The sequence below is a fragment of the Cyrtonyx montezumae genome, unplaced genomic scaffold (assembly GCF_038088225.1).
Source record: "Cyrtonyx montezumae isolate F1298 unplaced genomic scaffold, pur_monq_1.0 scaffold_3, whole genome shotgun sequence".
NCBI classification, from domain to species: domain Eukaryota; kingdom Metazoa; phylum Chordata; class Aves; order Galliformes; family Odontophoridae; genus Cyrtonyx; species Cyrtonyx montezumae.
Genome location: NW_027072034.1, coordinates 65,112,769 through 65,129,591, shown reverse-complemented (window position 1 = coordinate 65,129,591; position 16,823 = coordinate 65,112,769). Strand labels below are relative to the sequence as shown.

The 16,823-nt window shown below is 36.5% G+C and overlaps 1 protein-coding gene across 1 annotated transcript; it reads left to right on the top strand.

Moving 5' to 3' along the window:
* Positions 1-2,870: 2,870 nt before the first annotated feature.
* On the top strand, positions 2,871-13,458 carry CHODL (chondrolectin). The gene is made up of 7 exons (XM_065740856.1): positions 2,871-2,922; positions 3,201-3,513; positions 4,207-4,364; positions 6,578-6,625; positions 6,984-7,067; positions 8,627-8,729; positions 12,969-13,458. The coding sequence occupies exons 1-7, from the start codon at positions 2,871-2,873 to the stop codon at positions 13,051-13,053; spliced, it is 843 nt and encodes a 280-aa protein (XP_065596928.1). The 3' UTR covers positions 13,054-13,458.
* Positions 13,459-16,823: the final 3,365 nt, after the last annotated feature.

Genomic DNA, 16,823 nt, shown 5'->3' with positions numbered 1-16,823 from the left:
TTTTGTGTTTTAACACATATTCTTTCACAAATGATCAGCCTGTGGGGAAGGAACCATTTATTTTGTGTGGAGAGTATCAAATGTGAAAGGGTTCTGGAGCAGAGCAGTGGTCACAGCACAAAGCATGCTGGATTTCAAGAACTGTTTGGACAATATTCTCAGACACGGGGTTGATTTTTAGGTGGTCCTGTGTGGACCCAGAAGTTTGACTTGGTGATCTTTCAAGGTTTTAACTCACTAACCATTTAAGACAAACACTTGAGGACAAGTTGGTCCTTTGTTTCTGTATTCTGGATGGCCCAAGAAGTCTCCTTAATCAGAGTATATAATGGACACTATCTGTTACTGGTTTGCACAACACAGGTACATACCAAGTACTATAGTAGCACCAATTGCACAGTTCCACTGCCACTATGCAGCAGAAATAACTGTCATTTTCTCTACTCAATGCAGTCTGACATGTTTTCCTCAGCTTTGTGGGGGTTATGGAGATATTGGCACTAATACAGTATGGAAGTTACATAAGTATATGCAGCAGTTTACAGCTTATGGACATAAGCTTTCTAGAAGCTCAGAAACATCACATGCTGTTTGGCAACTTGAGTCTCCTTGCAGCATCTGACTGATAACAATGCATTCAACTGGAAGATAAGCACACTGAAGAAGCTTGGTCAGTTAGTCAGCCAAGACCCATTTCTCCTTTCTGGTCTTTCAATTCAGATTTTTGGGCAGTGACAGAAGAACAGGGAATGTGCATGAGAATGGAACATGAGAAAGCATTTCAGGCACATGAGAAACAGACAGGGAGGCTGGAAATATGATTAATGGAAAGGGTGGTTACTTTCCCATGAAAGGTAGCTGTAGCAGAGGCACTGAAATTGGAAGTGGCCAACCCACTCATCCTGGTGGTTTGGACACTTCTACTTGAATGAAACCATGATAGAGATATCTGGTTACCTGAATTTGCTCATAACTTACTACCTTTTGTCAGAGAGAAATATATGCATTGAAGGAGAGGAATTGTTAAAGACTTTTTTTCTAAAGGCGAAGTAAAAAGAGCAAGACAGTGGACAAAGGAAACTCCATAAATCTGCTTCTACTTCATGAATTAAAGCTTTAAATTAAAACTTTAGTTATAGAGAAAGTCCAATCACCATATAAATGATTATTAGCGTCTTAAATAATCCAGTGCTAGCCTTTGGATGTTTGCACTCCTATGAAAATGTGTGTACTCTGGCAATAAGCCATAGTCACTCACTCACGCAGTGATGAGAGTCCTTTACTGTGCACTCCATGTTGTCAATGAAACAAAGGTTGTGAGGAAAACAAGGTTGTGATCACACCAGCAAAATTTGAATTACAGTGTTTCATATGAAAGAGCTGAGCTGATACTTCATATGTTGCATTCAGTCTTGCATTTTATTCTCCCGAAAGTTCAGACATCACTTTGTTAATTTGATAATAGTTGTACTTCTTTTATTTTTTATTTTTTATTATTATTTGTTTTTATTCCCAAAGAAGTGCTATAAAGAAATCCCGATTTTTGCATGCATCTGTAATGAAAGGTCCTCCCCTTGATTCTTCAGCACCCTTGCCCAGCTAGGCTTTGGCTGTTTGTAGATCACTGATAGCAAGGCTCTTCACTTATTGGAATGAAGGGAAATGTCATTGAAGAATTAAGGACAAACTGTAGAGTTGTCAGGACATCATCGGAGAAAGTCCAAGGGGCTGGACTCTTACTGGTCACTGAACCTGACTGATGGCTCCAGATTTTCCTTACATTAGATTTTTCTTTTAAAGAGACAACTTCAGAAGCCTGTCTGCTAAGCCTAAGTAAAAATGGGACAGCAACGACACTTTTTACTGAGGGTGTTTCCCCTACATGAACTGTAATAGGCAGTCATGAAGGAAAGGTTTCAGATTTTTTGAGGAAGGTTCATAAGAATCACAGGAAATACTAAAAATAAAATGTAGTATACAACTATTGCACTTCGAGAATAAAAAAAGATTCCAGAAGTAGAAGTTACTTTCAGATTTAGCGAAAAGTCATAAGTTGATTGTGTCTTTATGTTCATTTTTTCAAACCCTTTCTCTGTCCGCCAGATAAACTCACTGTAGATCTGCTTAAGTGAGTACATGTTGAATAAGCTCTAGAGAATCTCTCTAGTTAATTGTTTTTCCTATTCAGGAAAAAGGCATCTTCCAAAGAACTGGAAGGAAAAGGCATTATTTTGTCATTGTCTTTTGATTTTTTTCTGCAGTTCTAACTAAGAAGGGAAGGGAAAACCTCTGTGATTGCATTAGATTCAGTGTTTTCCAAAAGAATCATAGGGATTCTTCAGTATCTTGGTAGTATTGTTATATCTGCTAATGTCTGGATGTTCTGTTGACTGTGTTAAGGGGTTTAAGGATCATGGCTGCCATCGCTAGCACCTCTGGTTCATGGACTTTGTCCTGACCTTCTGGACTTGTAGAGTCCAGCCTGCTGCTTGGCATCTCTGCCTGGACTTGGGGAACATGGTTGCCATTTTCCTATTTGCATGTTCATTCAATCTGCAGCAAAACTGAGTGCAGGTCCCAGACACACACTGATCACACAGACAGCTGGAGACAAGTTGCTGGCTTCAACAGCATGCACTTGTGGGATCCACTCACCAGGCTGACATGTGCATGCACATTTGTGGATCTCTTGAGTACTGGCAGGGCCACACTGTCCACCCAGATCCCAGACTCTTTATCTAATTCATGAGTAACCTACTCACTGGCTAAACTTGAAGTTTGCAGCACACATTCAGCACTCCCTGACTCATCTCTCTTGCATAGTGCATTCACTAATCCCCTTGAGTCCCCCTGCCTGCTTGATATCCTAGATGAGATCTGAGGCCTCACAAGTCATTGGCTGCTCCAACTTAAAGTTTGCCGGTAAATACAAGGGCTACTCTGAAAGTAATGCCTTCTGTTTTATCATGCTGGTCTATAACTTCCGAGGTGTGCATTGGTGGTATGGCAGTAGAGGTTGAACAGTTCAGTTTTGTTGTGGTGTGACACATGGCAGCAGGGGGGCAGTCTGACAAAACAGCATCTGGCATGGAAGGGTGTGAGAAGCTAGGTGCCACTAACACTGAGAAGTTTAAACATTTTTTTTCTGGTCAAATAGCTTTTCTCTCTATCTACTTTCTATTTTTTAATTTTTTTTTTAGGTCAAAAAGTGTGCTATAGTGGCTTCAAGCGTTCCTGCTACAAGATTGCTTATTTCCAGGACTTGTCTAGACGCGTGGGCTTTCAGGAGGCCCGCCAAGCTTGTGAAATGGATGGCGGGGCCTTACTGAGCTTGGAAAGTGAAGCTGAGCAACAGCTAATAGAAAATATGTTACAGAACCTCACTAAGTCAGGCTCTGGGATTTCTGATGGTGATTTCTGGATTGGGTTGTGGAGAAGTGGTGATGGACTGGCCACCTCCAGTGCTTGCCCTGACCTCTACCATTGGGCTGATGGAAGTATTTCACCCTACAGGTAAGTCTCTAAAGCTGCTTATTGAGAAGGTATGGAAATAAATGCAGGGTGAAATGCTTGGTAAAAAAATAAGTCATTATAGAATCATAAAATCATGGAGCAGCTTGGATTGGAAGAGACCTGCTTGCTGCCCTGTGAAGTTAATGGCATAACTCCTTAACTTCTCCAGCCAAAGGGGAGCTGGCAGACAAGGTTTTTAATTTTAATCTGTGAAGGGATGGCCTAGGGCATGGCAGCCTACAATTTTCTTTCCTCCCATTTCAGATAAATTCTGCAAGACTGGCCACCTCAAGTTGGGCAGCCAGCCAGCAAGTAAATTAATGCAGGTTGCTTAATGCAAACTGTTCTGTTTCTACCCTGTCTTTTGGTAAAGCTTTAATTTTGTGATTAAGTGTAAGGCCAGAAAAACAGCAGCTCACAGGCCTCAGGACAAAGGGGTCTGTTAAGAGTCAAATAGGAATGAAAGTGGATAAAAGAGCAGTGTTATTTCTACAGAGATGGTTTTGATCAGAATTTTAAGATCAAGAGATTTGCATCCAGGCCCTAAATTCCTTTTAGGAATGTTGCGGGAAATGCTGCTTAGCACTGAAAAAGATGAAGTCTTTTTTTGTTTGTTTATATTGTTTGCCTTGATATTCTGATTAGTTTTATTGTCAAAATTTGAAAGGTTTTTTTCTTTTTATTTACTACTAGAAACTGGTATACAGATGAGCCTTCCTGTGGAAGTGAAGCCTGTGTCGTCATGTATCATCAGCCAACTGCAAATCCTGGTCTGGGAGGGCCATATCTTTATCAGTGGAATGATGATAGATGCAACATGAAGCACAATTTTATCTGCAAGTATGGCCCAGGTAGGGAAATCGAACTCATCTCTCACAGATGGGACACTTTGTTAGAAAAACAATTGCCTCTTGTTTTGTGAGGAAAGCTGCAAATGTCTATTAGACCTGCCAATATTATTGGTTCCTTTGGAGTGTGAGTGACAGAGCTAACATTGATTGGAGATGTAATTTATCAAAGCTAATGGTGTTCTAAGTAAAACTATCTGTATTTGAGAAGAATGTTTTTTCAAGGTTAGCTTCACTATCTTGCCTTGTCAGGATTACATTGATTTAACTTATTCTAGTTTATTCTTCAAAAAGTTATTTTAAATGGTCATTTTCTCCTTCCCCTACTTGCTATGATATAGAGTGGCCAAAACATCTCTTGGTCCTACCACAAAAATTTAAGCTATCCTTGCAGGTTCATACCTCTGGAATTCTATATAAACCTATATATGATAACTATTTCTGACATTATTGTCATAAAGAAAGAAAACAGTTAGTCCAGAATAGTAGGAAAAAAAGTCTGCGTTTGTAGATGGTGACAGAAACAAACCAAGGCTTATGCAATTTAGCTGTACTTCAGGCATGATTTAGGTTAAGCAGAGGAAATGTGAAGTATAAACTAGAACACTATGCAATCAGAAGAAAAGACATGGAAAGTAAACTTTGAAGTTGAGCCTGCAACAGCTTCTGCTTTTGATGGCATCTACAGAAAATCAAGACGTTTTTCAGCAGGATCATGCGCATATCTTCAAATAATGTACAGTGTGTCTTTTCAAAAACTAACCTGTAAATCAGAATTAATATGAAATCCTACTTTTAGCAGCTATTTAACCTACCAAATTCTGCAGAATTTCCTACCTGCTTTTTCTGTATTCATGAGCTAGTAATGATAACAGTCTTTGGGGATTATACACTCTTCTGTAGATATCCAGGCTATTTTCCCCCACCAGCTCTGGTGGATAGGCAGTTCTCTCACTGGCTATTGCAAAAATGATATTATTAATGGCAATTAATATTGTAAGCAAATATTAAATACTTGGAAGGCTTGATATGAAAATATATTTAACAGCTCTACCCTCCAAAATACATTATTAGTTCTAAAATTAGTAATGACTATTGTTAACTTATGGTGATCAGTGATCATCTTAGTCATAAGAGCCATTCAAGGAACTGTGACATATAAAGCCTTTCCATTTTTACAGCTGATCACAACTGGTTTGAAATAAGAGAATAAAACATGTTTTGTTATTAAAATAACAATATTTTTGTGTCATAAAATGCAGGTTAGATTAAAAGAATGCAGTTTTGAGTATATTTCATGTTTTTAAAAACACAGAAATGTAAATGAAGTAATAGTTTCACAATAGCATACTACTTTACCATTTTAGCTATGGTGTGATAAAGATTTATTAATTTCTATTGCTTTCTCTACAAAAAAAAGCTGGGTATTTTGGGTTGGCAGAAAACGAAGTGATAAATGTAACAACAAAAATAAATTTATATTTCATTCACCATATAGAAATTGATTACTCCCGTATAATAAGAAACATCACATCACTAAGGCAAACAACATATAGATAATTATCTATATTGGCATTGTTATGTGGCTGAATACAGTACTGCAAAATTGTAGCTATTTACCTTCCAAGCTTCTGGAATTGTGTTCACTAGCAAAACAGGCTATTCTCCAGAAATGTATTTTTGTATCACGTGGAGGAAAAGAATAGATGTATAAATGCATATAGATGGGTGTGTAACATTTCTTTCACTGCCTAAAGGAAATACTGCAGTGTAAGAAAACTACATGCACTACCTAAAATCCATGGGTAAGACTTACGAAAAACCTTACCCTCTTCTCCAAATAATTTAAACTTCAGCTATTCATAATACAAAACACAGCCAATTTACTAGTAGTATTACTACATTATATATAGTATTATTATATACTAAGAGTTTTAGCACAAGAAATGAAAGGATTAATTTTGCAGTAACTTAGCAGAAGCCATCAAGAATTTGAGCTAAAATAAACCATAGCCCTTTTCTGAGGGGAGGAAAATGTATGAAGTAAAAGTAAATGGACTCTATTTTGCTAATAGTCATTGGAAATGCTGCTGAAAAATTAAGCCATAATTGTTCTGGCAAATATTTCTGTGATGCTGCATGCAAAATAATGAAAGTATCTGTTTTATTACACACATTCTTTCTTCAGTGATTGATTTCAAATATTGATTTAACAGACAATGTCTTGGAAAAAGAATTAGGAGACAGAGCAGAGCCAGATTATGGTAAGAAATTTTGAAATATTTAATTGAATTGCAATAATGTGTAATGATTAGGATAACTTACAGGAACTTGCAAAATTACTTAAGCTTATCAGGCATAGGTTAGTACTGGAACTTATAAAAATATTTCTTGGAGACTAACAGCTAATATGGCAGTCATTTATATACCTCAGATCATAACTCCTGTTCCAGATGATATCCCAATTTTTGCAACAAAATCCTATTTATATATTTAATTCCATCTGTTTAATCTTAATTTTTCTAAAATAAATTAAAATGTTTTTATGGTTAATTTATTAAAAAGTGCAACAGTTCAATTTTGTGAACATTGATTTCCTAAAAGGTCTGGTATTCTTTTTAGGTGTTTTTCCAACGGTGCCAGTGGGAAATCCTTATGACACAAACAAACCAGAAGATCAGTATCATGTTATAGCTACTGAAACAGGTAATGTGTTCATAAGAATTTAATGGTATACTAAAAATATTAACAGTGGACTTGTTTAAATTATTAACAATTTCCATTATTGTCAGTGGGAAGGAGCAATCAATTGCTTCAGGAGGTGCCCTGAAGAATACTTTGAATTACATCTCAAGAGTTCTACTTTGTTCTGTTTGTAGCTTTGGAAATAAATTTTTTCCATGTATCCCCAAATTCTGTTCTAAACCTTCAGCTCAGCAATCCTTGAAATCTGCAGTGATGCTGTGGCCCCAGTGTTCTCTATCATGATACAAGATTTCACCAGTGTTTATCCAGTTGTGGAGCATCTCCTTTTAGAGTCATGATAGCTTTGTTTCTTTATCTCCTATTCTCTTCCCCTACAGGTCAAACTAAAATATGGTACGTATCTTTTATATCTGATACCTGGGGATCACAAAGATGGCACTAAGGAATCCTTCCTAACAGATAGGACACTGAGTCCTTAGTTACCTGAAGAATAAGAACTGTGTCATGCATCTCCCAAGTACCTCATGTTTTGCGTGTTGCTAAATGCTGAGTGGGAACTTGCTGTAATACTCTCAGATGCTCGCTTAGTCATTTATGTCCTAGTGTCCTGCTGTTCTTGGAGGGTTGTAGCATGGCCTTAATTCAAGGAATTGCACATCTCTGAGGAGCAGCTCAGGTTCTTAGATGATACAGCATGGTATTATGGAAATTTGGCACTCCCTTTCCACATTTATTGGCTGGATTTGAGCCAGTTCCCTCACTGACTCCATCTCCATGGGAATGGATATATTGATGAACTCTATTTTGAAATTGATAGTAGTATTTTTACAAACCATGAAAAGACAAATGAAAAAACCTATCCTGAACATTCACATTTAGGCTTGCATGTACAAATATTTTCAAAAGAGCACAATGGATAAGAAAGTCCCCCCAGTATGTACAGTATGTGTGTACTGTTATAAAACATTGGAATATGACTACTGAGAAACATACCCTTCCTGGAAGCTTTAAGCCCCATGTCCTATTCTAGGCAGATAACGGTCACAGCTTGGAGCATTTCCCACTCGTTTTGCTCAAGGACCTGCAGGGAAGCACTTTTGGCTTTTATCTCTCTTCATGTTAGCTGAGGACATTTTGCATACATCTTTCAAGGGGAATTAGAGAAAGAGCAGGGCCTGTTTCTTTAGTAGTCCTGTGTACTTGGAATCCAGGATGTAAGAGCAGCTATCTCAAAAGGTTATATGCATCATAGAAATAATAGACTAGAAATATACTCTTTTAAATACTTGAACTTTCTATCAAGAAATTGGAAACCTTACACTGACACAATAAAAATGTCAAAATGTAAAACCTTAAGGTATGTTTTATATTTCACTGGGAAAACTATTTTATTATTTATTTTATTGAGTCATCTTTTCATAGCTTTTCCTATAGAAGGAATGCATAAATATTTTTCTGCATAAGATAATGTTTTTCTGATAGTTTATTCCAGACTTTTACTCACATGCTCAGGAGTATTTCAACACGAGAGGCTTTAATGAGAACTTTTTATCTTGTAGGTATAATTCCAAACCTAATTTATGTCGTAATACCCACTATACCACTACTACTGTTGATACTGGTGGCTTTTGGGACTTGCTGCTTCCAGATGCTTCATAAAAGGTAAAATACACTAACTGAAAGTGGTCTGATAATGCAGAATTCATGTTTCCATTTGTAAGCTATTCATAATGAAGGACTGCCTACATTTATCTCCAAGTATGGAAATAAGTATCTTATCATCTATTAAAATCCAAGTAGTTTACAGCTGCTAGAGCTGAACTTTTACCTTCAGGCCTTTCCACAGTAAGCTGAAATAATTCCAGGTCTCTCAAAGTATATTGCCCTAGGACTTCACTTGTTTTGAAGAAGATATCTTTGCTGACCATTTGATGTGCTGAGCCGCTGTCAGCAGTTTTACTTCACATCTTCCATCATGACCACCTCCTGTGTAGCATCTGGGCTTCAGCGAATAGTAGTGGGAATGGAACCTCACTGATACAGGGCAAACTCAAGGACTCACCTCACTTTCTGAACAAAATGGCAGCTTGTTCTGAGAGTGACCAGGAGCTCTTTCAGTGCACATCCCATATGAGTGAGATGAAACACTGGTGTAGGCAGATTGAAAACAAAAAAAAACAACAACTTGTTTTGAGACCAGTGCAACTTCATTGTACATTATTTATCTGTCAAAGAAGATAAAATGAAGGGATATACATTGAAAGAGAGTGTCAAACAGCTGTTTTATTATGTAAATGGGAGGTATTTCAGCCTATGGAAAATTATATGTTTTTATTCACATTTTAAATATTTTCTGACGTTTTTTCTTTCTCAAAATATGGTATACCAAGATGCGAAAATATACAAGTAATTTTTTTCTCAGTTAATCTTCCTGAAACTTCTAAGGATATTTTTCATTCGGCATTATTTCCATGAAATGATCTCAAGTTAATGTACTTCAGAAAAGTTTAAACTGAAGTATTTCAGGACAGGACAAGAGGAAATGGTTTTAAACTGGAGGGGAGTGCATTCAGACTAGATATCAGGAAGAAATTCTGTCATAGTGAGACACTGGAATAGGTTGCCCAGAGAGGTTGTGAATGCCCCCTCCCTGGAAGCATTCAAGGACAAGCTGGAGGTGTCCCTGCCTATAGTAGGGTGGTTGGAACTAGATAACCTTAAGGGTACCTTCCAGCCCAAGCCATTTTATAATTCTGTTTTTAATGGATAAAAATTATTTTGATAAAAATAACAGGAAGAACAAAAAACAGATTCACAGGCTCTGTTATCACTCTTGAAGTGAAGCAATATGGGTAAATTTGACATCACAGTTTTAGGAAATTAGAAAAAAATCATTTCTTATTTATTTATTTATTTTTTTATACTTTTCATTTTATATTACAATCAAATAGTTGAAATACCTTATTTCAAGTGATAAAACATTTGAAATCTGGTTGGATCTGTATGAATGTACACTGATGATCATGGTGATCCTTAGTAATGTGTCTTCTTGCGAGAAGTGAACAAATAGAGAAGGCATTACAAGGTCTGCCATATAAAATAGATTATTACTAAAAATAAATTAGATAGCAATTCAAAGGAAAAAGAGTAAAAAAGTGAAAAAGGGAACTTTATGCATAACAGTAGAAATTACACAGACAATTAAAATCTTTAACACATGTTACAATGGACCTGAATTGCTTGGTAAGTGAATGACAAGCATTTTCACATCATTTCCCCTATTTCTCTTTCAGCTCTTTCTCCCTCTAAAAAAAAAAAAAAAAAATAAGGATTGTGGAAGGTGAAGCTCTCAAATAGTCTTAGGAAGACAATGAGAGATTCATGGCCCACTGAAATCAATAGACAGTGGAGTTGACTTCAGTGGGCTTTGATCAGGCCTTTGATGCTATAGAAGTTCATCCAGAAATAATTAATCTGAACTTTCAAGAAGTAAAAATCACACAACAAAGATATAGTAAATACTGCTTGAATAATAAGTAACAATTTTTTTTTCCAGATAGTTCATTTTGGCTTGCAATAATATATATATATTTTTTAAATAAATAATATCTTTTTTTTTTTTCCATTAAAACTCATCTAAATCAGAAGTGTATATTCTAGTATATCAAAAGATGAAACATGTTGGTTCATATCTGTTGAAACAAATCTTAAAAAAAAAAGTGTTTTTTTTTTTAATTTTTTTTCCACATATGACTTACCCTGCAAATCATTTTGGTTCATCAGAAATACACAGTACTTTGGCAAAGGCAAATCAAAGAAAGAGTCAACCACTTAAATTAATCAGCTCCGCGGTGTGGAGTTTTAGGAAAGAAATACTGTCCTGCTGGTGAAGGACGGATCCCCAACTTTCCAAATGAACTTGACTTCTCATTCTTTTTTAGGCTTCCACAACGTGGTGACCTTTCCTCTGAAAGACACAATCCATGGCCAACCAGGACATGCCTAGCTTGAAAGGTCATGACTTATTTTGCCTGGTGTTGGGCTCTTAAAGGGTAGTAATAAAGCAAAGTGAAACATCTTCCCTGTAGCTAGCAGAAATGATCAGCTTGTTTATGCTTAGATACTCTCCCTTTCATTTCTTCCAGGGAAGCAAGGAGAAACTGCTTCAAAGACCCATCTCCATTATCATCTGAATGCCTTGCAGAAAGTTTAAATTCCTACCTGGTATATTTCTCAGTTTCTATGATTGCATATGATGATCAAAACAGCAATGTGCTATTTATTGCACCTTCTATACTAAAACCAGTTTCTTGAAGTAGTTGCGAAACTTACGAAAAGCTATTTAGGTTAACTGAAGATTAGCTTGTATCTGGCCCAAGTTATTTAGGAATTCTTCCTGCTGTGTAGTCGGGGCACTTTTGAAAGCATTTCAACACAAGTTTACAAAAAATGCTTGATTTTGTTCTATTAATCTGGAAATCAGTAGTGAATCAGTTTCTTAAAGAAGTGCTTAAACTACTTGATCCATTGCAATTGCTTTGTTTATAGCATTGTGGCCTGATCTAAAGTCCACTGAAATCTTAGGAGGCTTTTCAATTACTCTGATGGGCACAGGTACTTCATGAATTACTTGTAGGGCTTCAAAGGCAAGTCTGGGGGGACTGAAAACTACTATGCTGTTCAGCTCCCTGAAAGTGCACTTTAAATCATTCCAGACTTGCTTACATTTACACACAGTAATAACTGAGTAAAACTGAATGTATAGTACTGTTGGGAGCTTGACTCCCAGGCTTTCAATGTACAGAATTACATAGTGCCACCAGGGCCACTTCTCCTTCTCTAGTTTTCACTAAATCAGAAGGTGTATCAATGTGAAATATTCTGGCCAGAGACTAAAATATTTTGATGACAATGCAGCTGCAGTGGCTCATGTCATGCCTGTTCTTTTCAGCAGACTGCAGTTATTTGTCATCTAAATGAGGAATGATGGAGCATTGTGGCAGTCATACCAGAGAAGATGCTAGCCATATGGAAAAACTGCCTTCAACCTCAGGGCACCTCTGAGTTCCCTGTAAATATTAGTGTGACTGGTTTTGTAATGTTCCAGAACAAGTACTTTTCAATGAGTTTTATATTTTTTATTAAAAAAAAAAAAACAACCTACAGAACAAAACTGAATTCACAAAAACTACTGTCAATGGCACTGAATGAAAGCTAGTTCTCAGGAAGCTTTCTACTGGACATTCATTGCTAGGAGTCTGATTCATACCCCATTGCTTCATTAGAAGTTAAGTAAAACCCTGAAAGGAAGAGGCTTTCTGGCTAAGCTGTCACTTGTTAGTGTGTTGTGATCACAGGGTTGCAGCCCCCAGATGCACATGGGCAGAGTTGTGGTATCCCTTCTGGATGGGCAGGCTGGACCTTGAGCACATAAACATACCTTGGGGACATGTATGCTCTTGTCCCTCGTGCATCCTTCTATTAAATGGAAATTCCCTGGTGAATCAGTGTTCACACATTCATTCACATGTATTCATAGAGAGCAGTCTTCTGAGAGGTTTTAGTCTCTGGCCAGAGACAGAGAAGACTATGCTGTATGAGTAAGTGAGGATGAATGTGAACTGAAAAATGAAAAACAAATGCCATCCAAGTCATCTCACTGCACAGAAGCTCTCCTAAAAAGGGTGATCCTGTAACATTGGTAATGGTTGCTTACCTTGACCTGCCACTGTGGCACTAAGCTTGGTGCAGCATGGGCATGACTCTTGTGTGGAGGGAACATCTATGCCAACAAAGGTGGCCTTCAAGTGGGGGTTGAAATATCCAGGTCTGATAACAAATCTGAATCAGGACTGTAAAGGTACATATGCACTGAGAATAGTTTATATTTTTATTTTTCAGTAAAGGAAGAACAAAAACAAGTCCAAACCAGTCCACACTATGGATTTCAAAGACCCCTAGGAAGGACAGTAGCATGGAGGTATAACGATTTATTGACTGAAAGCAAAGCAAAAATAACATTTTGCAATTGGGCTGTATTGTAATGTCGTCTGAGAACATTAGCTTGGAATGGCTTGAAAATGCAAAGGATCTACAAGAATGAACTGTAAGCTCCCCCTTGAGGCAATTGTTCAGATCATTTTTATATAATGTTTGATTATTAATTCAGTAACAAAATATGCCTTGCTGAATAAAGGGTATGTGTTTATTTTGCTAAGAGATGTAAGTCAGCTAGTTGTGAGTAATGAAATGAAAATGCATTTGAAATTTTTATGAGGACATACCTGCAATGTATATCAATTTTAAGATAGATTGTTTGTAGTTAAACAAAACCTTCTTGTTTTCTTTAATCTCTTACGCATTGTAACCCAGTTGATGTACTGTACATGGAACTTACAATTTTGCAGTGTAACAATTATTTATCTTTGCATAAATGTTTGATACAAAAGATTTGTTTAGTATTTATTTGCACACTTACGACAGTTTTTGATCCTCAGACACAAAGTGCTTTGGTATACATAAACCATGCTTGCTGGCAGAGACTGCTGCCATATTTCAACATTCATCAGCTGTGGCAGAATTCAAAGAGTCAAAAGTGGTTTGATCTTACATAAGAATCCATTTTACCAGGGAGTGACCATCATATCTTCTTAATGTATTGGTCCAAGGTCGACATAAATCACTTGGCAAATGATAAAGCATTAATAAGGTACACTTGAATACAGCCCTTTGTGGTTAAGCAATTTTTTTTTACTTTTTCTGAGAGAAAATACAAATTTCGGTATCCCAGTGGGCAAGAGTTTAAGAATAATTAGTTATTGCAGTACATTTAAGTAAAGAAGACTTCAAAGATTATTTAAATATAGTTAATAGGTTTTTTTTAGGAATAATGGATCAAAGGGAAGACAAATGGCTTTTCTTGGAAACAGCACTAAGGGATTGATCCCAGCTTTAATAAGGCTTAGGTAGAAGAGTGTTAATTATGTTGATTGGTAGATCGAGAGGTAACCCTGATGCATTTAAAGTCCTTTATAAAGAAATATTACTAATATCATTAATGTTCATTCTCTTTGATTCCTTAAGAGCTATTAGGATGGTTTCTCAGGGTGTTAGCAAAAGCACTCTAGCTGATTTGTTGGTGACAATCTGGTGCTATATAAGAAAGGCTAACTGGTTTTGCTTCAGTTTGCATCAAGAGTTCAAATGCACAAGTTCAAGCTTGTCAGGCTTTCCATTAATACAAATGCAAAATTACTGCTGGGTGGAAGCTGGGGAAGCTGGATAGAAGTGACACCATATTACGGTTTGTGAAGCCTGCACTGTGCTTGCTGATGTTCACTATAGCTTCTGAAATACAGAGACAAATGTGTATCTATTTTTTAGAGTAAATAATAATTAAAAAAAAAAACATTTAAAAGTTCCAAAGCACCAATACTAGCTGTGCAATGCTATTGCTGCAACTCTTCTGGAGGCATCTTAAGGTTGCAGTTATATGATGTTTTCACTTCCTCTTTGAAGAGGCTGCCTTCTGTAGTTCTGGTTAAGCATTGCCATTCCTACTTGCACTATTGTGTAGATTTTCTGTTAACCACAGCTTTCTTTGCTCAATCCCTTACTTCAAATTCCTTTATATTGATTAATAATAAAACAAAAATACTATGATTCTGAATAATCATCAAGACCAGAGTTGTTTTTATAACCTAAGTGATGCTTAACTCACCTGAGGGAAAGAGCTTCATCTTCCTTGGGAGTGTTTGGGGTAAAAAGAACTTGATCTTTCTGGATTAACTCCTTCAAGAAAATAGGGCAGGAGGGAGTGAAGTTTAACATAGAACTACCAAGCTGACATTTCTTCATACTTTGTGCTTCCAAATGGCACGTAGAAGTCGATATTGTGTTTGGTGCAGCAGCAGTGACAGGAGTCATTTCTATGCTGCAGTCAGGAGAATGCAAACACCTCCAGATATCTTTCAAAAAGAGTGAAGGTGACTGCTGGGCATTTATCAGTGTGCGCCAAACTATGTGAAGGAGGAGTGGAAAATGGCATGCTATGGTTTGATTATAGTGAACTTAGATTTCACATATCAATAAGAAATACTGATTATTGGGACAAAATATTTCTATATCATTTCATCAGCCTAAAAGGAAGGAAATTGTTTCCTTGCGTGTGTTTCCCTTGCCTAGTACTGAGTTCCTAGATACTAGTTAAAATCAAAATGGTCTTAAGAGCACAGAATAAACTCTACAGTGTTACACCAGTTAATCCCACTTTAAGATGAAGTTTATAATAGTAAATTTTTGATTCCAGTGTGATAGTTTATTAATCTATGCCTCAAAATCTATGGTTTGCATTTTCAGAAGCAAAAAATACACCTATTACTGTATTTCTGGGAAGCAGGTTTTCTAGTAACTGGTTCTGCTTTGATTTGGCTTTTGTATTTCATTAGCAGAATGAAATGCCATTTACAGCAGTGATATATCATAAATATTACTGAATTCAAGTCACATTTTAATTAAGTATTTTAATGTAATTGGTTCATCCACATCAATTTATACTTGATAGCAGAATGCACTTTATTTTCATTGGCTTTTATCCAAAGAACAGAAGAAAAAAGGGCTACTACTAAATATAAGGTTAGTAACTCTAAAATGTTATCCAGTGCTTTTCATCCAAATAGATCAGAAACAAATCCACAATAAAATGAATGTCTTTAGTTTATTTGCAAAGATATAAACAGTACTCCCTTTTACACGTATTCATGCTCAGCTTGGACAACTGGGAATGTCATCATGTTAAGTAGTGTTGTAGATGTTTGTCGATGGGGAAAGAGATATCTTGATTTCTCATTTTGCTGAATTAATTAACATGTTTAGTTGGTCCTCTGGAAAAGCAAACATTTCTGTAGCAAGCATGAGGGGGGGAGTAGCTACTATGCTTGGCAATGGAGAGTTTGTAACTTCTGGATTTTTGGGGGGATTCTCATTTGAACTGTTACTGTGCAGTATGAAAGACTCTAACATAATTTTTTCTGCTCTCTGGCTTGATTACATCTGTCTGACTTATGGCCACAGATATATTGATGGAACTACACATTTTGGCCTAGATCTAATTCCCTAACATTTCTGATGACCAAAGGACATTTTTTCTCAATGACCGCCAACCTGTGTTTGTAAGCTTGCTTTGCATTCTGAGCACTTCATATCTACGTTTATCATTGTAAGTATCATGTATGGAAGCTACTTAACAAAAATCATACGTATATGAGTATATGTATAGATACGTATGTGCAGTAAATTTAGAATACGTTTTATGTTTTCATGTAGTACCATGTGAAAAAGACATTAATGAAATGAAAAAGGCACTAAATTACCATGCAATCTACAAGCAGAAATAAAGAACATGTATCATATTACACTAACATTGAGACACCATTGAATTTAAGGTATTTCAGTAAGAATTATTTTAACAGAATTGCTTTTCTTTTGTTTGTTTTTCCATATTTTTTATCAGTTGCATTGCTGTTAATGGGCAATCAGGATAGAGTCTATACAAAACACAATGTCATTATTAAAAATCCCCAATACAGAAAAAGCATAACACACAAAATTAACCCTATTACATTGTATTCACCATAAATGGCTCATCCTCATTATTGTCAGTTGTTGTTAAAACATATGAGGGAAAGCAGCAGTATTGCATGTCTCTGCAAAGGTCCACATGAGCATAGATCTATAATTACTTGAATAACTGTCTAA